This window comes from Phytophthora parasitica (assembly GCF_000247585.1).
Source record: "Phytophthora parasitica INRA-310 unplaced genomic scaffold supercont2.44, whole genome shotgun sequence".
NCBI lineage: Eukaryota > Oomycota > Peronosporomycetes > Peronosporales > Peronosporaceae > Phytophthora > Phytophthora nicotianae.
The window spans coordinates 217,600-239,451 of record NW_008649030.1 but is presented as its reverse complement, the minus strand read 5'-3'; the positions used below and the strand labels follow the sequence as shown (position 1 = coordinate 239,451).

Genomic DNA, 21,852 nt, shown 5'->3' with positions numbered 1-21,852 from the left:
CTGTACCTGGAGGTGGGACGTAAACGATCGAAACAGAAAACGGCCGAAGCTAACAGTCGAATGGCAAGTCAACCGACCGCCGGCAGATCATTCTCAGTTACAAATTCTCCAGATATTCACGATCTCTCTCTCTCTCTCACCAAGAAGCGATGCAATCATTCGATTCAATAGCCGAAACTTTTGACGTGATCCCCGTACGATCTCGACCCGTTCTCGCCCCTCGAGTGCCGGTCGTCACAGCGCTCGCTGCGGCGAGACGAGCCCCTAATCGTCGTAAGAAGCTCAAGTGGCGGACGCGGGACTGCCAGGCCTCACAGCTTTACAATTTGGAGCTGGACATCATGGACCTTCGACAGGAGATCCAACGTCTGACCGAGTACCGCCAAATACTCAATGCGCGCACTTTCAACCACCGTGATGCCTTGGATGGCTACTATGTCAAGGCGGTGCGCGAATACTACCGCGTGTTTGAGAACGGCTACCACCCCGGCGCCCAACTTGACCCTATTCAATACGTCATGCAAGTCATGGACGAGAACCTGATTATGGGTCGATTCGTCGGTCGTGGAGTGATGTTGCATCAGTGGGAACAGTACACGAAGGCTCTTTCCGGACTTGAGTTTCACTTCTTGCAATCTCAAGTTGTTTCGGCGGAGGGACGGACGATCGTGACATCCTCCGCCTCCTACAAACACGTCGTGACCCGAGACACTTTAGAGGTCATGTTCCCTGATGCACTGCGTCTATACCCACACATCACAGCCAGAATGCTAGGGCGTGTGTTCAAAGGCGTAGGCAAGTTCGACTTCACCTTCGATACGCAGACACACAGCGTCATCTCGTTCGACTTCCACTTAGACTTTCTCGAAGAATTCTCGCGCTTACTTCGGGACCCGCGCGATCTGTGCGCTATTTTCGAAGGAGCAAGGATCTCCGAGGATTGTATGATTGGCGACGTGGCCAGTTACGCGGAGTGGGCATCGCAACAAGACAGTGAAGACGTTAGCACTGTTGCTGCCGCTAATCCGGAGGCCATACCGGAGCCCACATTTGAACAAGTTTCTGAAGAAAAAGTGCCGAGTGGCTGCGAGAATGAAGAGCATCGACAGCCTTCGTTGACTAGGACGCCCAGACCCAAGTATATTTGGGAGTAAGAGAACCGAGGAGAGTACGAAAGGTAGTAGTTAGGAAAGTCTTGAATCTTGTACCCGAATTCCAGTTGTATCTCGTCCAGATCAAAATGCCTACTTCATGACAATAGTGTATTGCTGGGGTCCAGGCTGGACCATAACAGCACATAGTGATACACGGAACAGGATTCCCTGTTCCAGCAAGGTCAAAGGAGTAATTGAATTACGTAAGTAAACTACTAGTATGAGTCAGGCGCATTTACTACTAGTATTTAATGTGGAGCATGGATAGCTCAAGCGGCAAGTACGGCACCATGATTTCAGCTAGACCTGGTTGCAACTACATGCACAAACCAATGCATTCGATATCTGAGGCGTGACAATGAGTCATGAGTGTTATTGAGAACGAATTGGTTGAAATGGCAAGAATAACGCATTCTTATTGGCCGAAAAAATGAAGTGAATCTCTTATTATATCATTTGCAGTTTAATCTATTCAGCCTCGCATAACTTCACTCAGCTACTAGACTCCTCCTTATTCTGGCGCTGGAGCTCACGATCGAGTCTCTCTAAGTCATCACGATCCAGTTCTCCACTACCATCTCGGTCAAGTTTGTGGAACTGAGCAATAATACCGTCAAGGTCGTCCTGGTCGACCTTGTTAAGTTTCACGAGCATATAACAGAGGTACTCGAGCTGAGAGACCTTGCCATCGCCATCGGCGTCCATGTCCAGCAGCTCCTTCATACTGATCTTGGTTTTCATCACCGATCTCGCGCTAATCTCGTTGAGAATCGAGCCGATTCCGTGCGCCACCGTCACTACCGCCAAGGGTAGATAAAAGATGGCAAAAATCCGAGCACTTTCAGATTTTGGCGAAAGATCTCCAAATCCTATGGTCGTGATCGTGATCAGAGTGTAGTAGAAGCAATCCAAGACCGGCCAGCCTTCTATAGCACCAACAATAAGCCCAGCCATAATGGAGATAACAATGGGCACGAAGGCGTGGAAGATGGCCTTGTTGCTATCCGAGAAAATTTTACGGGCCCACTCGGGCAGACTTTTCTGGAATCGTTTCCAGCGAGTTTTTCTCTTGTCCATTTTACGGATCCTGGCTTCCTTGTCGAGAGCGGATCCAATAGCAGTCGCTGCTGCGCTCTCCACGTTGTTCAGTAGTTTCTGTGTTGCCATTTTAGTGACATGCTTTTGACGCTGAAGAAACCAAGAAGCCAACTGTCCGAGAGCCACACCAATTGTACAAATGCCGTAGAAGGAGAAGAAGATCGTGATCGCCTTACCGGCAGTCGTAACGGGCACCACGTCACCGTAGCCTACTGTCGTAACGATAACCATCGCGTAGTATACGCAGTCCACAATGGGCCAGTCTTCCGTGTAGTGGAAAACCAAGATGCTCAAAGCGACGTAAGAAAGCACGAGCGCCAACGCTACCAGATTAGAGCGCAAGTTCTCGTTACCCTTTCGTGCACTCTCAGCGCCAGCAATGATCGTTTGATGAGCCACGTTCGTGACTGTCCTGCTCGATGGCATGGGCATGTCGAATAATGACTACACAGCATATTAGCACAAACAAACAAAAAACGTCATGGAAACTTCTTTTACGTACTAGGCGAGGTGGTGGATTTACGACAGGAACATCGCTCGAGTCGCTAGGAGCATTCTCAGGCACAGACTCCTAAACAATATTGTATACATATCAACAGGTTAACACACTATCCACTTAATAGCTTTTTGGAATGCTCTACGAACCAAATTCGGGACCGAGAGCACTACGTCAGCACTCAAGACTTCATCTCGCTTGACGTTTGCGCTCTGCATGCGATAGTCACCTGTTAGCATAAGACTACGAAGACATTGTTCTTTTGCTCACCATCGACGCTGTGCTGGACTCCATTGGAGTCTTCCACTGGGACGTCGGTGGAAACGACCAAATGAGGTAGTGCAAACTCGTGCCTAGTGCGCTAAATTTAATGATCCAAAAGCGATCCGAATCAAAATTGCGGCTTCCTATTTGCTGGTAATTTGCGCATTTTGCTAGTCAAAATGCTTCTAAACTTCTACATCTAATGCATCAGCAATTCCACTGCTGATTGAGCTGCTGACCAGGTAGCTGGTTCCTTGACGCTGCAGCGGCGTCCGGGGATTAATGCCCTTCATGTTGTAGTATTGTAATAGCTGAGTAGGGATCTCTGCCAGTGTTTCCTTCGCTAGTCGCGCAGGGTTGCGACGGAACTGGTTGAAGGGGACAAACTGCACACTGTAAACGCAAAAAAAAAAAAAAAATCAGTTAGAGACTGTATCAACAAGAACGAACAATACCATCAACGTACATGTCACGTGCAGCCCTTTGTCGTCTGGAATCGATCAGCACTTTTCCATCAGCATCGAGAGCGTTCATCGCAGTAAAGTCAGCGTTTCCCACTGCAACAATCACAATAGACAGCGGCAGCGTCGACGCCTGCACCAGTTCGTCAATAGTTTCTTGCATATCCATGATCGCACCATCCGTAATGATAAGCAGCACGAAATACTTGAGATTTCCACCACCTCCTTGTTCCGCTGGAGCTGAGAACGTCCTTGCAATAGCAGCAGCCTGATGCACTAAAGGTGCGAACTTTGTGGGTCCATGAAGCTGCACGAACTGGAACGAGTCCGAGTACGCCTTCATAATGCCTCCAATGCCCTCCACTTCCGGCTGGGACGGGTCAAATGTCAACGGGAAACAATGATTCACTACTCCACTGACAAGGCCTCCAAAGCCGTACACTGGGAATCGCTTGTCCGAGTCGTAAGGCTCCAAAATCGCGCCAGTTGCGGAGATTGCAGCCTGGTAATCGTTCATCTGCCCTTGGTAGTTTCCTCCCATGTAATGCAGACTCGACGGATCAGACGGACTTCCATTCGAAGCTGTGTAGTCAATACCAACGATCAGACTGACCTCGCACCCACCACGTAGATATTCTGCGAAAGTATGTTGCTTGAACATCTCGATCTGCTCGAGGATCAACATGCCTGAATTCTTGTACCTTTTGCCCTTTTTCGCTTGTCGTTCACGGTTAATCAGATCCATACTGCGCAGTTCTCCAGTCACAAACTCTGCTGCTTTGATCGTACAACTGCCGATGAACTGGTGCTTGCCGTTTTTCTCCCAGTCCATACATTCGATCTTCAGCAGTTTAGACAAGTCTCCATTGCACAGATTCTGTACACTAATGGTAGCAGGACGCCATTTCGGGTCACAATTATTCATGACAACTTCGCTACGCCACACTAAAATCCACGACGACGACGACAGTGGATCGGAGTTTTCGTCTCGCAGCCGATAGATATTCAGGAACGGGTCTGAAGCGCCAAACCAGCCATCTTTGTTGTCCAGTTTGGTAGCAGTAAATCGGACTTTAACCATATCAGCACAGGAGGACACTTCTTCAGCGTCAATGACTACATGGCCCGAAAGATTGTGTACATGTCCCCTGCCATTGTCATTTTGCAGCAACTTAAGCACCGCCGACTGGCCCTTGGACGACATAAGCTGGCCCATTGTAATCTCCACACATCCTAGAAAATCGTGGTCAGCTAATCTCTCGGACGAACTATCACGATCGAAAACTTCGACACGTAGTCGCTGGACTTCTTCGAAGAAAAAATCCACCTGAAAAGACTTGGCAAACGTCGGATCGGGCGTGTTATTGATCGTCTCAGTGCGACCAACTTCTCTCCAGCCTTTCCTCTGTGCTTCCTGCATGTACACCACAATGAACGGGTCGGATTGACTCAGAAAATCGGATTTTTTCAGTCCTTTGCACCGGAATCGGAGCTCCACGACGCTGGACGGGGTTGGTGCCATGCCATTGGGCATTAATGCCATAGAACTCGTCGACGACGAGAAACTGCCGGGTTGCACCGGTCCGTACCCCCCATACAACGTGGGTTCACGTAGGAATGGAGCCGGTGGCTGCGTTGGAGCCGGAGGAGCCCCAAAGTTCTGGCTCGACTGTTGTGGAGGTCCATAATTCGGTTGCGAGGGATAATTCGGAGGTTGCTGGTTGTAATTCTGAGCGTAAGTCTGGTGAATGAACGAGTCTCGGTCGGGGGCTGACGGTGGAGCCTGATGCTGTCCGATGTCTGGGTATAGAGGCTGCTGAGGCGGAGCGTAGGCCTGGAAGGAGCCGCGACGGTCCTGAGGTGGCGCCTGTGGCTCCACCTGGTAGCTGTATGGGTGGCTATCGACGGGAGGAGCGGACGGTGACGAGAGCGAGCGCTCCCGTCCATAGTGTGGGGGATGATGTGAGTACATCGAGGAGAATTGAAGAATGAACTAATCTGGTCCGACTTATTGAATGGACGATTCCTATTGGCTAACGCGAAAATCTATCTCTGAGACAAAATATCCAACGGAGAAGGAATGAATGTGTAGGTAATTTATAAATTTTTTTCTTCTCAACCAGAAGAATACACTTTGATCACGTTGCGTCGCATTCTAGAAGTGAATGCGTTGGTGCAAAGCACTGAGAGCAAAAGTGTCGTTGAAGTGACGGCGCAGGAAATGGCAGCGCGCTCAGCCTTTAGTACCATTTGCTGGAAAAGATCGAACAAATTGTTGAGCGCCGAGCGAAACCAAGCTGCAGACGAACGTCAGATGATGCGGTAAGATTTTAATCTCTAAAAAAAATAGAACTCAACTCTCGTACCACAGTTTCCGTTGAAATTGCAGTCGGCAATCTTGCTGGCGCGTATTGAGTCGGTCACGAATTCGACGGGGGCTTTCAGTTGGAACTCAGCGTTTTCCATAGCCTGCGTTTTGATAACTAAATCAACTGTATCACTTAAAAAAGTTAATCTTTAGAAAAATGAATAGCCTGAACGATGTAGAACTTACCCAGTGGCTGATGGATTTTGCTGATATAACCGGAGACGGTTGCAATGTATGTTTCTAGATTCTGTTTCTGGTAGTATAGTTGCGCAACGAATAGCCACTGCGTTTGAATTTTCGTGTTTAGTTCCAGACCTTTGTCGCTGATTCCTCTCCAGCTTTCGTTGAAAACAGTATGGATTTCCAGAACATCGTTTGATGTCACGAGTTGGCCATCACTGTCAGGATCCATGAGTTTCTGTATCGTTGAGTTAAGGAGCTCCTGATGTATCGTTTTGTTGTATGGCGTGGCAACTTCAGAGTCGACCAAGGCAAGTTTTTTCAGCTCCTCGTAATGATCCGTTACAAATTCTTCATTCCATGCAAACAGCTCGATTAAAGATTCTTCTGGTCGAGCTGTGAGTATCTCCAATGCAAAAAGCTCTGGCATATCGTACAGTTCTGTGAAATTAAATCGATTAGGCTCGTCCGTTGCAGGTGTCGGATGTGGAGGAACGCGAAGGGTGTCACTAAACGCAAGGATTCCATCCATTCCTGTCGCCTCTACAAAGTTCTGATCAAAAAGAAGCCTATTCACATCCTCCGCTGACTGAATCGAAGGCAGAAATGCATACGTATTCTCCTCGAGACGTTGTAAAATCACGATTCCGTCTTGAATCATGAGACTCATTGTGTAAAGTACCCCGGTTAGAATTAATGAGATCAGGAACGCAATCTCGACGAAAAAGCATGTTGTGCGACCAATTTTACGCTTACCCGTCAGAATTCCATGTGCAAAAGCACTTGCACTGAGTAGAACTGATAAACCACAGAGGGTACAAAGCACATATAACCCAAACAGCGATACTTGTTGCATCTCTTGCGCAATGGTATCGTAAGCTACAGCAAATCTGCCGTTAACCACACGAAAGTCACTGCACATTAAATGCATTCGATCCAGAAAATTCTTAATCGACGGCGCTAGCGTGTTGCTTGTGAGGCTAAAGGTTTTGAGATCATTTTTTGCCGTCAGCATGTCGATCTGCACTTCAAATATTTGTTTTCGCCAAGAAAGTTTAGCCTCAGCTATTAAATCCACGATCGTTAAGCATGTTTTGCACTTGAAACAACCAGTTTTCCCGCCGATTGTCATTCGAGACGTGACACTTGGCTGGGTAATATTCATGTTGTCACAGTTTACCGAGTTATTATTGACTGTTGGATAAAGTACAGAATAACTGGTAAGAGGATCAAGTAGATGGAATATCGGCTTTCCTATGGCATCTCCTGCGTAGCTTTGGTTATCCAGGAATATATGAGGTTCTATATCGACTAAAGAATGCTCCTGGGTATCACGAAGGAAAAGAGAATCGTTGGTGGATTCCCGATATCCACTCGACAGGAGTTCATCCATTGGTGATAGGAAGTTCGTCTCGAATGTTGTTAAATTACTTGGAAGTGTTTCATTCAGTACGGTAAATACCGATTCAGCGAGAGGCTTGATGTCGTTGTATACCACGAAAAAAGTCATCAAAGCCGCCGCAGTACTTACGAAAATAAACAGCATCATGAAGGAGCCCCATATAATTTTCTGGCGTTTGCTGTAGATCTTGAACTTGGTATATCGTCGACAATTGCAATTAGAGAAACATACTTTCCACATCGCGTGGCCAATAAAAATAAGTGCAAAAAATGCTGATGCAAGCACGAAGAATACCGTAGTTGACCAGCCAAATTGACGATAGGAGCCCATTTCGAAGACTTCTAGGAATCCAGTCGAAATATTTGATGAAGCTGCACTCGTTATTGCTACGTCGTAGTCAAAAGAAAGAAAATATGAGCGCAGATCAGGCAACAAGTGATCTACCGACGACAGGTTCGTGATATTTGGATATACCTCGTCGTTGGCAATCGCTGCAACGTCATATACTACACAACGAACGTCAGGTCCGTTGAAATTAAATATTTACTTGCCAGGCTTACCGCTGTTTTGGCAGTGATCTCCAGTGAATCCCCATCGTTTAACACATTGACATTTTCCGGATGCGTCTTCATTGAGAGTACGACATGTGCCACGTTGTTCGCAGCACAAATAGTCATAGTCATTGTCGATCGGGTAACTCGCGCCTACACGTCGGCCACTTCTTACGCGTCGCTGACCGACTTGTTCATTCAGTACTGGATCATACGGGAACGTCATCAAACACGCTGGTTGCGGGTCTGTCTTGAGCTTGATGTCCCAGATAAACACGAGCGATCCAGTCGAAAATTTCCCATTGTAAGCGTCCTCGCGTTTAGAAGAGGAGCAGCCTCCGCAACAAGCGAAATTCGAGTCATAATGCGCCGGTGCAGCGCCTGTAATGGTCATCCTTAAAGAGCAACAAGCAAATTTACAAGATCAGTTTGAAGTAGCTAAATGTAGCCATGTCGAGTAGCATATTGGTAACGGTTTCTAAAATGAAAATCACAATACCAAAATTAAAAAAAAATCACAAAAACTTTATCTGAGATTGTAAAAGTTACAGCCATGCTGCTGGAGCTCGTGGGCGAGTGTAAACAAAACATTTGGGAGTTCCTGGGCATTCAAGAGCTCTGTCGAGTGGCGTGTGCGGCTCGTAATGCTGAACAGGGGGTTTGTTTAGGCCCAATATGGCTGAAACACGCCCGGACGCTGCTGACCAGAAGCCAACAAGCTCTGCGGGATGATACAGGAGTGCTCGGCTGTCGATTGCAACGCCATAATGCCAGTCGCAATCTCTTGGTACGAGAGGAGACGACAATACCTAAAATGGAAATTCTAGTGGGAATGTATGAAACAATCGACTGGAGACGTTGGTGTCGAGACACTCACGTGGTATGTAACATTCGCCTGGATGGCCGGTAACAATTCACTTACTGTTGCTGTATTTTTCAGACTTTAGTAAGATTTCGTACAAATAATACGGGCTTTGCACAAGCGATGAGTTCACTGCAAGAGCTGAAGACGGAGCGATCCCAACTGAAAGAAGCGATGCAGAGTGTGAAAGCCTCGTCCCATTCGGACAAACACACGCGACGACTTCAGATGAATTGTGTTAAGTGGATGAATAGAACGCACAGACGACAAGCTGCAGCCTCAAATTCTATTCAAGCGCAGAATGCAGCGCTGTCGAAAGCCGAGCTGACTGCGAGACTGCAGAAAGTAGAAAACTCGATTCAATCTACGGCGCAGGAACAATTTGGACTACGCAAACGAGCAACAAAGAGTTTGCACAAACTCAACACACAATTGGCGAAAGGAACGAAGGTATTACGTGACTTAGGAGCTCATACAGACGCTGAACGGATCGTCACTTAAATTATATATTGTTGTGTAAACTTTCATTGCAACAGTTCTTTTTTTCTCTTTTACAACAGCAATCACCACAGCTTCGTAGGTTCAGCCACGTGGTTTCGATACGCGCCTACGTTGCAAACCTTGACATTGGACAGTGCTTGACGAGCGTAGTCACTCGAATTCAACCCAGCGTTCTGCAAAAAAATTGATATAAAAAGTGACAAAAAAAAAAAAACTAATTCAATCCGGCGTTGACACATACACGGAGAGCAATGCCAAGTTTGAATCTTGCGTTCTTGAACAGCGTCTCGCAATCGTATCCGTGGCTCGGAAACAATCCCGTTTCCTATTACCACAAAATGTTACATATGCAGGGTATCAACAGCAGAATTAACCATCAATAACGTACAGTAACTGGAAGCCCCTCCTGAGCTGCCTCAACGTTAGCACGAAAGGCCACAGTCACCTGTCGTGTACGCTCTGGATCGGGCTGTATAAATATCAAGTGTGTTACATTAAAAATTCCGTCCCCATGATTTTTTAATTTATCGTACCGCAATATTCGCGATAATTTGCGCGTAAGGTGTTGTCTCCTTCAACTCGTTCAGTTTTACCAGTCGCTGCCCTTCTAGCTCAGCTTTATGGAGTTCTTCTTGCTTCATTTCCTCCATTTTGCGCTATAACAAATCAAAAACAAGACAATAACCTCACGTGAATATTCCCAAAAAAAAAAAGAAAACACCACAAGTAGAACGAACCTGAAACTCGTGATGTCTGTACTGCACTCTTTCAGCATTAACGACGCTTTGAAGAGCTCGTTCCTCCCCTCGTCGTTGCTCTTCTTCCATGGTGAGTTTTTCGTCCGCCATTTTTTGAAGTGTCTTTCCTTTCTTATACTCGTCCACCGCAATTTTCTGTTGATCGTGCTTGCGACGCCATTGAAGTTCTTCTTCTTTCTGTTTCTGGTTTTCTAGTAGTTGTTCAATTTCACGCTGCTGTTTCTCTATCCGTTCTTTGGCTTCTTTCGTCACGCGCCACTGGGAAATCTGTTCGTGCCGTTGATCACATTGTTGTTGCATATCATGCAACTGTTGCAACTTTCGTACTCGTTCTTGCTCTTGTTCCATAGCCGTACGAAATCTGGTAGTGGCACCATTCTGTAGCTCCTCCAGTTTTCGCTGAAATTCTCGTTGCCGATCTTTTCGTTTCTCTTGATAAAAGCGATAATGCTGATGAAATTTTACGTGTTTCTTTATCTCGATGAGAGGAACATTGGGCAGTACCAATGCAAGCTGATCGTACAATAGCTGAGGCTTCTTTCCAGCTCCGTGTTTGTTCTCGTAGCTGCGAAGAACCTTTAAAAATCTCTCCTCATTTGCCTCACTCCATCCGCCACCTTTGGACGATGCAGCTTCAATGCTACCTGCTGCATCACTGGCAGAGGCAGCGTTGATAAACCCTTCCTCGTACTCGGCAAGATCTTCCTGGAGGTGACTGAAAACCTTTCGCAATTCGTTGGAAATTTCAAGTTTAAGCATCTCGTCAGAGCAATTGTTCCCTCCTGAAGCTTCGAGCATTGCCGCAATTCTCTGTTCTTGATCCTGTTGTTTCTCAACATTAACGGCTGAGTTAGTGTTGTCCCGTAGTGTATGCAATAGCTTCTGATAGCAAGCATCGAAATCCTTTTCACACGACTGCACTTCTTCTTCCAGTGTTGCCTCAATCATTTGTCGCCCGATCACAGCATCATAGATCAGCTGACGCACGTTATCCTATATGCAGAAAACAATCAAGAATGAAAAAATCTTCGCAAGGCTGCAACAGCTAGATCATACCTGCATATCTTCCAATAAACTCTGGTTATCTTTCGCTGGATTCCTAATATCGTCATTGTGTTCTTGGGAAAAAGCCGACAGGAACTGCTTCAGAGCTGCTCTCTGGTAAATCGTAAATGTAAGCAACGCTTATTATACGCCCCCCAGTCTAAAAATTATCATGTACCTGCTCGCGTTCGGAGGAGATTTGTTTGATTAACGCAACACGATTGAGCTGCTCTGTTCGAATGAGCTCTTCCAATTCTGCAGCGTAAAATGTGCTGGTAGACGCAAGCGATATGGACAACGGGGCAGGATTACTATCGCTGTCATCATCGTCGTTCTGCTGATTATCACCATCAGAACGAGGTGTTGTAACGTTTTTTGTGCTTGTAGTGTGTTGCGTTCCCATTTTCTTCGATTCTCGTGCCGTAGACGCCTCATTATACATTCGCAACAGCAATGATTCGAGCTCCTTGGAATAATTCTATGATCACCACCATCATACATTGTCAGATACCAGCAGACTACGTGACAAATGCAACATGCATCTGCACCTCTTCTAACTTTTTCAGGCGGCTGTGCTCCTGAAGCCACTCGAACTGCGTAATATAGGTCGTTAATTACGCCTGATGATGCCGCATTATTGTCGCCCGCACCTTGAGATTGTTTGTTTTTGTTGTCTGCTTCTGGTTCTTGGACGTCTTTTTCATTTGACGAATAGTCTGCAGAGCACAAATGTGTTAGGCATATCCAGCTGAAGAGGCTGGCGATGAATTTACCTGAAGAACATCGTCACCTTGAGCTTGCAATTGTGAGGCCATTTGAAGCTGCTGATCTATTGTCAGTCCTGCTGTCGCACGAAATATCCTCTTTCGCGCAGCAGCTTGTGAACATTAATAATTTCAGTCCAGTCCACTACTACATTAAAGAGATTGCAACTCCACGCACGCATAGAGGGCGTCGACCTCGCTGTAGTCGCCATTCCTACTTTGCTCTTGTAATTTCCAAAGATGTCCGTCGCTGGATCGCTAAATATAAAAACCTGCTTAAGTATAAGACAAAAAAAAAGATCAATTTGCTTGTCTTTCTCGAGCTGGAACTGGGTACGCCCATTGAGACCAATGCGATTGCATTGATGTCTACAGTATATTTGTAAGCTCATATTAGGATACAGCGTTCTAAGCTCTGCTATATGATTTAATTATCGATTTTTTCTTCCTTTTATCAGTTCTTTCAGCTCGGTTACATGTACAGTCTAGAGCTTCCTCGTCTATTCGTTGTTTACTTCGGGGGCGTCATGTTTAGTTATCGGTGTTTTCGAATCATAGGTCTGACAAATTATATCAAATATGTTTTTGGTAACCAGGGTACCTGTTATTAGTTTAATGTTGTGTGCGCGGTACTAAACAATGCATTAAATTCCTTTTCATTTATCATTGTCTGGCTCATTGTACAATTGCTTCCATTTAAACCACTCAAACTAAGACACCCAAACAAGCAGGATGCGCGCAAGCCTCTTCGTGTTCCTGGTTGTACTCAGCTTCACTGTTTACTTCAGCGATCTCACTCACGCCGAACGTACTGACACTGGAATGGCCTTGAAATCGGATTCAAGTCGAGCTCTGCGAAACGATAAGACGCCAGTTTCCAGTGATGATCATCGCACTACTAACCACGAAACTGAAGAAAGGGCGTTAATAAATCTGGGCAGGTTGAAAAAATTATTCCAGCGCAACTCGAGGAATGTACCGACCTTACGAAAGAACCCCACGACCTTGAAGGAGTTGGAGCGCCTGGAGAGCAATCCTGCAATCCAGAAGGGAATCAAGAGTTTCAAAGAAAACCCTGAGATGATGAGAAGGGCCAAGACCCTAAGCAAAAACCCTAACTTCGTCAAGTCCTTGCTAAAAGCTGTGTCGTTTGGCAAAGACGACAAGTTAACTCCAAACCAGGGAGTGCTTCTTCTCCTGCTCTCCTTTTTTGGTGCTATTGGAGCCGTAACGGGTCTATATCTTCTCGTCAAATAGCATGGGATTGGAAACTCCGACAGCACTGGTAACCCATCGAGCATTTAGGCTCATAAAATATGTTCCCAAGTCAAGCAATTAATGCTTAAAGAAAAAGATTGACTGGAGAAATTTTTCTGGAATATTGTATATTCCATACCTAGAGTTGGAAACCATATAGACTTCGAAGTGCTGATGTTCACAAATCACAGCTTCTCGACCGAGCTTGGTACCGTCCTCTTAGAGACTGTTTGATTTGGAGGATGGTGTCAATTTGGAGTTACGTAGGCATCACAAAGCAACCCATTTGTTAATAATCTCCGTTTTATAGCTCACAAAATGGCGAAACTATGATTTAGATCTCGTAATTGTGGTTATTTTACACCACGATGGTAAACTCAGCTATCGGATACCGGACTCTAGTCGAATTACATTCAAAATTGCGAGAATTCTGAGAAATGATAATGTGACAACTTACAGTACGCATAGGAAGGAGCCGACCAAGAAAACAGAGAAAACAATTTTTCAATTCGACAATTCAAAGTAGCAACACAAGTAAAGCCTTACAAAGGAACCCTAAGGCCATGAAGCAGTTGAAACATCAGGAGATAATGTTGTCATTCAGAAAGGGGCAGCAGTGTCAAGACACCCATGGATCATGAAAAGAATCAAAAGTCTAACAAAGACCCCAATTTCTTGCAAGGATCTCCCTCCATGAATGCCGTCAGGGAGGTAAAGACCTACTGGGCACCTAAAAATGGTTGCATAAAACCTCTCTTTTACTTGACTTTTCAGTGTTATAGGAGGCGGAGTTGATAAATTGCAGCGTGAATTACGTAAGTTAGTCGGCATTTCTTCCGGACATTTGGCATTTTTTCAAGATATAGAAAATGACGTTCATGTAAAGTGGCTGACAGTTACTACCAAGAACAACTAAGCCCGCCGAAAAAGTGGATCAAATCGACTAGCGGGTACCCGTACGAGGACGCGCGAAACCTTCCTCCTTGGACTCGTCCATGTAGTCTTCCTGTTGCGTGCAGATGCGCAGAATCTCCTTCTTGCTCGACTCCTGCTGGTAGCCGCCGATGAAGAGCTCGTCCAGAATGTAATACGCCTGCAATAAATACAAATAAAACCCATTAAGCTCTCCACATAGTCATCAAAAACTTCTTGCAGCCTGTACCTTGTGGAAGTTGAAGATAATATCCAGCTCACACACCTACAATAAAAAAAAACTATCAGTCTCCATAAATCCTCGCACAACAACAAAACCCATTCTTACGTTGCCGAAGTAGCGGTCGAGCACCTCCACAAACAGGTGAATGGCTTCGAGCGTGATGAGCTCGTTCTCGTCCTTGGAGATGCACGCAATGAAGTACAAACTCGCGTATCTGGGAACACAACAGCATTTAAATCTTCAGCTTCTGCTCCACCTCACTGTAGTCAGCTTACGCACCTCTTGTAGACAATCTTCTTCTCCTTAAACTCGATAAAGTTGCACTGTTTGTGAGGGCGAGAGAGCACCAGCGACGTGATGTCGCGGATCATGCGCGTCTTCTCCTTGATCGACGCGTTCAGGTACCATTTAGCCAGGCGCGTCTTGCCCTGACGACTCACGAGCAGAATAGACTCAATCTGCACATATAACACGCAGTTAGAGGGGCCTCATTGAGCCGCAAGAAGGTGCTGCCTTCACGCACCATGGCGTCTGCTACTGTTCACTATCACAATAGGGAGCCACGTCGTCAGGTCGGTTTCGGTGGCAGCAGAAATACTCAGTGTCTAAGAGAGTGCAGATAGTGGCATTTATTTTATAGCCGTGATTGGCTGAAAATCTCGACAATTTATTCTCGTGTCGCCTGCCAATCAGAAGCGAATCTGCCATGAGAGCGTTGTTCCCCTCCGCGCATCAGGTGAGCTACGTCAGTGTCCTCTGCTCGACTGCAACTAACTCGCAGCGTCCTCCTCTGTCCAGCTCCGCCGCATCATGACCGACACATCCGGGCCCGTATCGCGTCGTATCCACGAGAAGCTTCTGGCTGCTTTCACCCCCACGCACCTGGACGTGATCAACGAGAGCCACATGCACAATGTCCCCAAGGGTTCCGAGACGCACTTCAAGGTGGTTGTAGTCACCGACCAGTTCGATGGCAAGCCGCTTATTCAGCGCCACCGCATGGTCAACGCTGTGTTGCAGCAAGAACTGGACGATGGTGTGCACGCACTGAGTATTCTCAGCAAGACGCCCAAGCAATGGGAGGCCAATGCGCAGGTTAAGCCCTCACCCAATTGCCGCGGCGGCATGAACGCTGACGAGAGCAAGAAGGAATTTCTAGAGAATCTCAAGCGACAGCACCAGAGTGAGTAGATTGCTTAAAAGCATTTTATTGCAATCTATCCAGAATCCAGACCCATTTTATCTAAGCCTTAGGATGTTTTATCTTTCGTTCCTCAGCGTGATCGGCGTAGCTGGTTCTGCAGCATATTGAGCATTACGGACAACAAACCTCCCACCACGACGCCTAAGATTTCCTCCTTATGTTCATCCATTACGGACAGCATACGTTGCATGGGCGGAGGCAATTTCCTCCACACTCTCGAGCTGGAGATGATGCTACGCGAGACGCGGTGACCGATTTCATCGGGAACAGAGACATCCTGTGACGCGATATAATGGTAGTGCATACTTGCGACCGCTCCCATTAAGCCTGCTTCGATGTCAACTTCTTCCTTTGGACGAGTGATGGAGCGTTCGTCCTTGTCCGTAATCAGAAGCACCTCGTCGAAACGAGAGTGAAGCTCGTTTGCGATAACCAAGTGCATCGCGTACTTGGAGATCGCCTGCTTGGCCTTCTTGCGGAGAATATCCCAGTCTGTCTCCAGCTTAAATGACACCACGAAAGACTGCGGCGCCCAGTTGTGACGCAATACGCCTAGCATCTTGGGTACTTGTTGAAGCGTCAGTTCCAGCGGACCCGCTCGCGATTGGATCTTGTGTACTGCCAAGTCCTGCTGCGGAATGTAGAAGTCGCTTACCGCAGCTGCTAGAAGGAACAATGCCCGTTCCTTCCAGGGCGCTACGCAGGTTGCCACCATACGCAGGAGGAAGAAATAGTCGTCCACTGACGTAAATGGCAGAGTAAGCAACGTATTGGCCGAGCGGACGTTGCGTAGCTTATTAACAGCGTCCACCACGTTCTTCTTTGCTGTCGGGTCTTCTATCATCAACCGGATCTGCTGCTCGTGCACGTTAACATTGCGCGCGTCAACATGCTGCATGAAGTCCACGTCCAGTGACGAGCACGTAGCTCTCTGTAGGTGCCTGGCGAAGGGGGCCACGGATCCAGGACGATGCACGTAGATGACAGCATATCCTAGTTCCAGCAGATATTCGACGGATGCGGCACCTCTTGATCCCGTGGAGAAGTTGTCCAGGAAGCGCACAGTGTTGCGCTCGAGCGGGACAGTCGTGCCTCCGGACGTTACGACCGCTACGCACTTACCCACGACACGGTGGTGGTCCAGAAAGGCCTCCACTTGCTCGCGTCGCTCATCGGTCCACTTGGGCGCTGTGGTTTTGAGAAAATACTCCTCCGTGCGCCGCTGGTCCTCGTTCGACGCCATCAACACCGTTGATTCAACTGTTAGCAGTAGTGTTGGATTAGATAATTACCGGTAATTACCGTTTTTACCAAGGAAATGACCTACCAACGGTAATTACCGGATTTACCAATCGGTAAGTGTTTACTCGACATCGAATTTATCGACTAGAGAAAGCTCATTTTGACAGTTCACGAAGCCGAAGTATGGGGGGAAAGCGGCACGACATGTGGGCTCACTTCCGCGTCGTTAACCCAGTGGTGCGAGGTGAGAAGCAGCACCCTGACGTGGAGTGCAAGTACTCCGGCACAATTATTAGGAATGCCCAAAGAAAGAAGAATCTCGCTGGGCACCTTCGGAACCAGAAGAAGTGCAAGGCTCCCGTAGAAGTTGTCAGGATCTTTGGTATTTGATCCCCAGCCAATCCACGGACGCGACGACAGCTGTTCACAGGTGGTGATGGAGCCTCTACATACGTGTCGGCTTCAGATAACCACGTTTCCCAAGCTGAACTCGAGTTAGACTTGGCTGAAATGTGCTACGCGACTGGAATACCATTAAGAATCGTGGAGGACCCTGTCATGAAGCGTTTTTTTTTCCAGGAAAGCTTGTCCATCTTTAAGCTACCGTCGCGGAATCTCATTGGAGGACCTCTCCAAGAGGCAACCTACAAAAAACGCAAAGAGAACATCGTTAAGCAGCTCAAACAGCAGCAGTACTTGGCTTTGTTCACCAAGGGTTGGTCCGACACAAACAACTCCAGTATCGTAAATTTCGTGTTGGTCTCTCCAACTATGAAGCCTGTATTCTGGTCATCAATTGCCATTGGTGAAGACGAGCACTCGGGAAAATATATTGCCGAATGCATTGATCGTGTTATCGACGAAGTGAAAGTGGCAATCGGTTCCAAGGGTATTTGCGCTGTCGTCACAAATAACGCGAAAAAACATGAAGTCGGCATGGGAGCAAGTGAAGGCGAAGAGGCCCTATGTCTACTGCAACGGTTGTGCAGCACATGGCTTCAATTTGCTAATGAAAGCCGTCATGAAGATTAGTCGCCTGCTGATGTACGAGATGACATCAAAAGTGTGGCGAAGTTTGTTCGTGCGAGACATGGATTGTTGGACCGCTTTCGATCGCAGCAAAAGCTATCGTTAAAAAGAGTGATAAGAGGATGGCACTGAGCGTCCCCATTCCAACACGATGGTGCACAGTCGAGAAGTTCATCCGCAGTGTTTCTATAAACCAGTCTATCATTCGCTTCACCTTTGCTGACACTCAACCGCTCAATCGCTACAACACCAAGGTGCAGAGGCCCGAACTGGAACGTGTTTTAGCAATCATAAGTGATCAAGAACGCTGGAATGAGTCGGATCGGGCACTTGGCCTTTTGTCACCAATCAACAAAAACCTAGCTGTCTGTGAAAGTGATGATCCCTTTTTGTCATCTGTGTATTCGGAGTTCGTCGCACTAAAAGAGCATCCATCCTACGTCGAGCCCATGAGTGGAGTCAGTGCAGAAGAACGAGGTACATACGCCGATATTCAGCGTGAAATTTTCGATTTGGTTGAAATCCGGCGCGAATTTATCATGTCGAGCTCAATGCGAGTCGCGTATCTTCTCGACCAAACGACAGACATCACAAAATTTGGTGCAGCGAATGAAGCGAAAGAAGACAGCGACCTTGCGCTAGCCATGCGGGAGCTTGTGGATATGGCTACAGGTACTGCGACGGATCCCGATATTATTAAGAAGTATCAGGCTGCAGTTGAGGCATGGACTTGCCAGCGATTTACCTGGGCTGAGAGGAAAGTCGCTCTGTCTGCTATCCCGATGTCGCCTTCGAGTTTCTGGAAGATTCATGGCCGCGCTGCGTTTCCACTGCTGAAGCCAGTTGCTGATATGATGTTTGCAATTCCAACTTCGTCAGCGTCCAGTGAACGCAGTTGGAGCATTTACGACTTTATTCATTCAAAGAGAAGGAACCGTTTGCATGCCTTGAGGGTGGAGAAGCTTGTATTTGTCTACTCTAACATCATTTCTACAACAGGTGAGCCAATTCGAGACCATTTAGCTGATGACATGTACCCGGATGCACATTATGGAGACATGGATGAGCAGAATGATAATGAAAATGAAGAAATGGGCGATGGAGAAGAAAACGATGAGATCATGCAAGATATGTCCGGTGTCGAATGATCAATCGAATGATGATAAATTGAGTTTGTGCTTTTCATTTTCTAACATCTCGATCCTCCATGATCTACCTCAATATAGGTGTGGTAGCCTCTGTGGTTCCGCTATCAAGGCACTTTCCAAGTTGCCGGTAATGCCACTGGTACACCACGTAGGTATCCGCACACAGCGTCATCTCATTCACTCTCGAACCGATATTACAATTGTACGCCTCGAATGCGTTCCACAGCCATGTCGTATTTGGTAAACTGTTCGCCGAGTTTAAAGCGACTTCTAACCGACAGCAGTGCTGACTCAGCACCCGGTCCTTCATCATGGTAATTAACCAGCGGTAATTACCGCTATTTACCCGATTACCTATTTCCCCGGTAGTTACCTGAGTAAATTCCAACACTAGTTAGCGGTGTGGTCTACCTCAGTAACCTATCATTATGCATGAGATGCAGTTAGACAGTCAGGTTGAACATGTTGAACGATTCAACACGTTACGAAATTTGCATGTTTTCAGATCTGATTTTCAAATCTGAATTGTGGGTTTTATTTTTGGTTTTATGGCACTACAGGTTTCTGGTACTTTTGACTGATGATCAACCTACACACACTCGTTTTTGAGCCTGTGGATCGGGATGTTTTTACGCTACGACGACCGGAGACTTGACCTCGACGTATGCAGGTGATTTGGCACTAGTGCGCGAGTGGAAAAGCTCTTCAATGTCCTCGAGAAGAAGACCCTTAGTCTCCGGGCAGAAAAAGTATACGAACACACCACAGCACACACTGAGTCCAGCGAACAGGAAGAAGACGCCGTTGATGTTCAGGTGTGGGAACAGCTTGACAATTTCCGTCATGAGCGCACCGCCGACCCAATTGGCAGCCGTTGATAGGGACACAGCCGTCGCTCGCACGTTCATGGGGAAGATCTCGGAGCAGTAAATCCAGGGCACTGCACCCCACGACACGGCGTAGCTGAAGACAAAGAATGCACTTCCAATGCAGATAAACCAGCCTCCAACCTGGGGACAACCGGAGTCGTCGACGTTACCGTCGCAGATCGCCGTGAACAGAACGGCAGCGAATAAGTGACCTAAGAACATGCCGCAGGCTCCAATGAGAGCCATTTGTCGACGACCAAACTTGTCCAACATGAACAAACCGGGCATAGTACTTAGGCAATTAACGCCACTCAGCAGTAGTGATGCGTAGATTCCGGCACCCGTGATGTCCTTGAAGATAAGCGAACCGTAGGTCATAATTGGGTTGATACCTGTCGCTTGTTGTCCAAGCTGGAACACCATGGCGATAATAACACGCTTACGGATCGACGGCTCCCAGAGCTCCTTAAGTCCCAGTCCTTCCGCCTCTTCTTGGGCAATTTGATCTCCGATAGCTTCGAGCTCGTGACGAACGTTGTCAGTTTGACGCAGACGTTTTAGAACCGCCTCGGCTTTCTCCTTGCCCTTCTGTTGGTACGTCCATCGAGGGCTCTCAGGCACGCAGAAGATGCCGCACATGACGATCACCGGAGGAATCATGGCCACGGCGTTACTGATACGCCAGCCGTGCTTGTTGTCCTCCACCAGGATGTTGATCAGGTTAGCGAGCCACTGGCCGAAAGTGACCGGGAACACCATCAAACCGGACAGACGTCCTCGAAGCTCCTTTGGTGCCATCTCGGATCCGAACAGCGGGAGCGAGAACGATGAGTTACCGACACCGAAGCCCTGCACGACACGCGCAATGTACATGAGTGTGTGGTCCTGCGCGGGGTTCAGACACACCCAGGTCGTTCCGATACAGAACAGAATACCGGCGGAGAAGATCGTTGCTCGACGACCGAACCTGTCGGCGACGTAGCCGCCGATCAGAGCGCCAACCAGACAACCGAGGTTGTATACCATATTGTACCACACGGTGAAGGTCGTCCATTGCCCAGGAAGGTCGGAGGTGGAACGTGTACACTCTTCATAAGTGAAATTGTGCCACCCGACACAGTAGTCGTTTAGAAACGAGTCCATGATCAATACGCCGGAGGTCACACCTTGGTCATAGCCGAAGAAAAACCCTCCGAGCGACGCAAAAGCGCAGACGATGATGGCATAGGTGCGACTGCCTTCGGTTGGCTCAGTGTCCATCGAGTGGCGATTACTGGTAATGGGTATTGCCACCATGGTGAGGTGAGGGTGATGCGGGCGAAATGGAGACCGGAGTGTTTTGCTTCGACGCAAAAAGAGGAATGAGTCGAAGTGTGAGTTTTTTTCGGGCCCAGGCCGGTTAGGAGACGATCGAGACGAGAAGGAAGTTTACATTTTAGAATGGATTCACAAAGATGACGATGCGGTTGAACATTGCTAGTCTGGATTTGACAAATCCATACTGTGACCCATCACGTGTCGGGCTACCACTTCAAAGCATCGCTGTGCGTGGACCGTCGGGAAATGCCTTGAAGGTTGAAATGGTCGCCAAAATCTGAAGTCTGAAGATAGTGAGATAGCTGCTTCAGAAGCGCGTGAGACGGACGCTCAGATGGGCTGGAACTCAACTTGTTTTGCATTTGAAGTGTACATATAGGTGCGAGTTAGACGCTGCTACGGTGTTGCTTGGGCCCATGGTTCGGGCACTGCGTTCAAGCAGCGAAGCATGATGTATAGCGAGGCGGTTTAACATATCAACAAATCATCAAGGAAAACTCGATGGTGGTTGAAGTTCGTGCGGGCCATGGCAGTTCTTGCGGCAAGGCCCTTGCCAAGACCACTGATCCTGTGGGACGCAAGGCAGTCAGGTGTATCATACATGTAGCTCACCAAAGCTGCCACCAACTACGGCAGTAAACAAGAGTGAGACGCAAGGTATTTATGGGAGAACGAGGTATCCTATCTGTCCAACGAAAATGGTTCTTTCACAGGAGTTATTATTTCT

General features: G+C 47.4%; 13 protein-coding genes across 16 annotated transcripts; 6 read left to right on the top strand and 7 right to left on the bottom strand.

The window, feature by feature from the left end:
* The first annotated feature begins 66 nt into the window (after positions 1 to 66).
* On the top strand, positions 67 to 1,385 carry PPTG_15052 (hypothetical protein). Its single transcript, XM_008912057.1, has one exon. The coding sequence runs from the start codon at positions 150 to 152 to the stop codon at positions 1,152 to 1,154; it is 1,005 nt and encodes a 334-aa protein (XP_008910305.1). The 5' UTR covers positions 67 to 149; the 3' UTR covers positions 1,155 to 1,385.
* A 188-nt stretch (positions 1,386 to 1,573) lies between these two features.
* On the bottom strand, positions 1,574 to 3,042 carry PPTG_15051 (hypothetical protein; the record flags this gene model as incomplete). Its single annotated transcript, XM_008912056.1, has 4 exons — positions 1,574 to 2,696; positions 2,755 to 2,823; positions 2,898 to 2,960; positions 3,019 to 3,042. 4 exons carry the CDS (start codon positions 3,040 to 3,042, stop codon positions 1,647 to 1,649), a joined length of 1,206 nt encoding a protein of 401 aa, XP_008910304.1. The 3' UTR covers positions 1,574 to 1,646.
* Positions 3,043 to 3,080: 38 nt separating this feature from the next.
* On the bottom strand, positions 3,081 to 5,458 carry PPTG_15050 (hypothetical protein). Its single transcript, XM_008912055.1, has 2 exons — positions 3,479 to 5,458; positions 3,081 to 3,405 (listed from the first exon to the last, which is right to left on the bottom strand). The coding sequence occupies exons 1-2, from the start codon at positions 5,443 to 5,445 to the stop codon at positions 3,198 to 3,200; spliced, it is 2,175 nt and encodes a 724-aa protein (XP_008910303.1). The 5' UTR covers positions 5,446 to 5,458; the 3' UTR covers positions 3,081 to 3,197.
* Positions 5,459 to 5,588: 130 nt separating this feature from the next.
* On the bottom strand, positions 5,589 to 8,368 carry PPTG_23606 (hypothetical protein; the record flags this gene model as incomplete). The annotated part of the gene is made up of 4 exons (XM_008912054.1): positions 5,589 to 5,770; positions 5,840 to 5,965; positions 6,028 to 7,929; positions 7,984 to 8,368. 4 exons carry the CDS (start codon positions 8,366 to 8,368, stop codon positions 5,589 to 5,591), a joined length of 2,595 nt encoding a protein of 864 aa, XP_008910302.1.
* A 116-nt stretch (positions 8,369 to 8,484) lies between these two features.
* Positions 8,485 to 9,363, top strand: PPTG_15047 (hypothetical protein). The gene is made up of 2 exons (XM_008912053.1): positions 8,485 to 8,854; positions 8,915 to 9,363. Exons 1-2 carry the CDS (start codon positions 8,528 to 8,530, stop codon positions 9,335 to 9,337), a joined length of 750 nt encoding a protein of 249 aa, XP_008910301.1. The 5' UTR covers positions 8,485 to 8,527; the 3' UTR covers positions 9,338 to 9,363.
* Positions 9,323 to 11,954, bottom strand: PPTG_15046 (the record flags this gene model as incomplete). 2 transcript variants are annotated; one of them, XM_008912051.1, is made up of 9 exons in its annotated part: positions 9,400 to 9,510; positions 9,579 to 9,662; positions 9,726 to 9,806; positions 9,871 to 9,993; positions 10,075 to 11,088; positions 11,152 to 11,253; positions 11,318 to 11,617; positions 11,790 to 11,855; positions 11,913 to 11,954. In XM_008912051.1, the coding sequence occupies 9 exons, from the start codon at positions 11,952 to 11,954 to the stop codon at positions 9,400 to 9,402; spliced, it is 1,923 nt and encodes a 640-aa protein (XP_008910299.1). The 2 variants fall into 2 exon arrangements, with proteins under 2 accessions (XP_008910300.1, XP_008910299.1); XM_008912052.1 differs by having other exon boundaries at positions 9,323 to 9,993.
* A 681-nt stretch (positions 11,955 to 12,635) lies between these two features.
* On the top strand, positions 12,636 to 13,160 carry PPTG_15045 (hypothetical protein; the record flags this gene model as incomplete). The annotated part of the gene is made up of 1 exon (XM_008912050.1): positions 12,636 to 13,160. The coding sequence occupies one exon, from the start codon at positions 12,636 to 12,638 to the stop codon at positions 13,158 to 13,160; it is 525 nt and encodes a 174-aa protein (XP_008910298.1).
* Positions 13,161 to 13,947: 787 nt separating this feature from the next.
* On the bottom strand, positions 13,948 to 14,928 carry PPTG_15044 (hypothetical protein). Of its 3 annotated transcripts, XM_008912047.1 has the most exons (5): positions 14,840 to 14,928; positions 14,596 to 14,774; positions 14,422 to 14,530; positions 14,323 to 14,358; positions 13,948 to 14,253 (listed from the first exon to the last, which is right to left on the bottom strand). In XM_008912047.1, exons 1-5 carry the CDS (start codon positions 14,840 to 14,842, stop codon positions 14,104 to 14,106), a joined length of 477 nt encoding a protein of 158 aa, XP_008910295.1. In that variant the 5' UTR covers positions 14,843 to 14,928; the 3' UTR covers positions 13,948 to 14,103. The 3 variants fall into 3 exon arrangements, with proteins under 3 accessions (XP_008910295.1, XP_008910296.1, XP_008910297.1); XM_008912048.1 differs by having other exon boundaries at positions 14,596 to 14,928; XM_008912049.1 differs by having other exon boundaries at positions 13,948 to 14,358.
* Positions 14,929 to 15,022: 94 nt separating this feature from the next.
* Positions 15,023 to 15,507, top strand: PPTG_15043 (hypothetical protein; the record flags this gene model as incomplete). The annotated part of the gene is made up of 2 exons (XM_008912046.1): positions 15,023 to 15,052; positions 15,115 to 15,507. The coding sequence occupies 2 exons, from the start codon at positions 15,023 to 15,025 to the stop codon at positions 15,505 to 15,507; spliced, it is 423 nt and encodes a 140-aa protein (XP_008910294.1).
* PPTG_15042 (hypothetical protein) lies at positions 15,487 to 16,793 on the bottom strand. The gene has a single exon (XM_008912045.1). It carries the CDS (start codon positions 16,761 to 16,763, stop codon positions 15,591 to 15,593), a length of 1,173 nt encoding a protein of 390 aa, XP_008910293.1. The 5' UTR covers positions 16,764 to 16,793; the 3' UTR covers positions 15,487 to 15,590.
* A 479-nt stretch (positions 16,794 to 17,272) lies between these two features.
* PPTG_15041 (hypothetical protein) lies at positions 17,273 to 17,794 on the top strand (the record flags this gene model as incomplete). Its single annotated transcript, XM_008912044.1, has 1 exon — positions 17,273 to 17,794. One exon carries the CDS (start codon positions 17,273 to 17,275, stop codon positions 17,792 to 17,794), a length of 522 nt encoding a protein of 173 aa, XP_008910292.1.
* A 119-nt stretch (positions 17,795 to 17,913) lies between these two features.
* On the top strand, positions 17,914 to 18,939 carry PPTG_15040 (hypothetical protein; the record flags this gene model as incomplete). The annotated part of the gene is made up of 1 exon (XM_008912043.1): positions 17,914 to 18,939. The coding sequence occupies one exon, from the start codon at positions 17,914 to 17,916 to the stop codon at positions 18,937 to 18,939; it is 1,026 nt and encodes a 341-aa protein (XP_008910291.1).
* A 512-nt stretch (positions 18,940 to 19,451) lies between these two features.
* On the bottom strand, positions 19,452 to 21,104 carry PPTG_15039 (hypothetical protein; the record flags this gene model as incomplete). Its single annotated transcript, XM_008912042.1, has 1 exon — positions 19,452 to 21,104. One exon carries the CDS (start codon positions 21,102 to 21,104, stop codon positions 19,569 to 19,571), a length of 1,536 nt encoding a protein of 511 aa, XP_008910290.1. The 3' UTR covers positions 19,452 to 19,568.
* Positions 21,105 to 21,852: the final 748 nt, after the last annotated feature.

What these genes read in the sequence shown, in the direction of transcription:
- PPTG_15042 (XM_008912045.1), bottom strand. Translation starts at nt 16,763, where the DNA reads ATGGCGTCGAACGAGGACCAGCGGCGCACGGAGGAGTATTTTCTCAAA.
- PPTG_15044 (XM_008912047.1), bottom strand. An exon ending in AAGAAGATTGTCTACAAGAG is followed by an intron (nt 14,531 to 14,595) that starts GTGCGTAAGCTG and finishes TTGTGTTCCCAG; the next exon opens with ATACGCGAGTTTGTACTTCA. An exon ending in TCGACCGCTACTTCGGCAAC is followed by an intron (nt 14,359 to 14,421) that starts GTAAGAATGGGT and finishes TTTTTATTGTAG; the next exon opens with GTGTGTGAGCTGGATATTAT.
- PPTG_15052 (XM_008912057.1), top strand. Translation starts at nt 150, where the DNA reads ATGCAATCATTCGATTCAATAGCCGAAACTTTTGACGTGATCCCCGTA.
- PPTG_15050 (XM_008912055.1), bottom strand. Translation starts at nt 5,445, where the DNA reads ATGTACTCACATCATCCCCCACACTATGGACGGGAGCGCTCGCTCTCG. An exon ending in CAAAGGGCTGCACGTGACAT is followed by an intron (nt 3,406 to 3,478) that starts GTACGTTGATGG and finishes TTGCGTTTACAG; the next exon opens with TGTGCAGTTTGTCCCCTTCA.
- PPTG_15047 (XM_008912053.1), top strand. Translation starts at nt 8,528, where the DNA reads ATGCTGCTGGAGCTCGTGGGCGAGTGTAAACAAAACATTTGGGAGTTC. An exon ending in GGTGTCGAGACACTCACGTG is followed by an intron (nt 8,855 to 8,914) that starts GTATGTAACATT and finishes TGTATTTTTCAG; the next exon opens with ACTTTAGTAAGATTTCGTAC.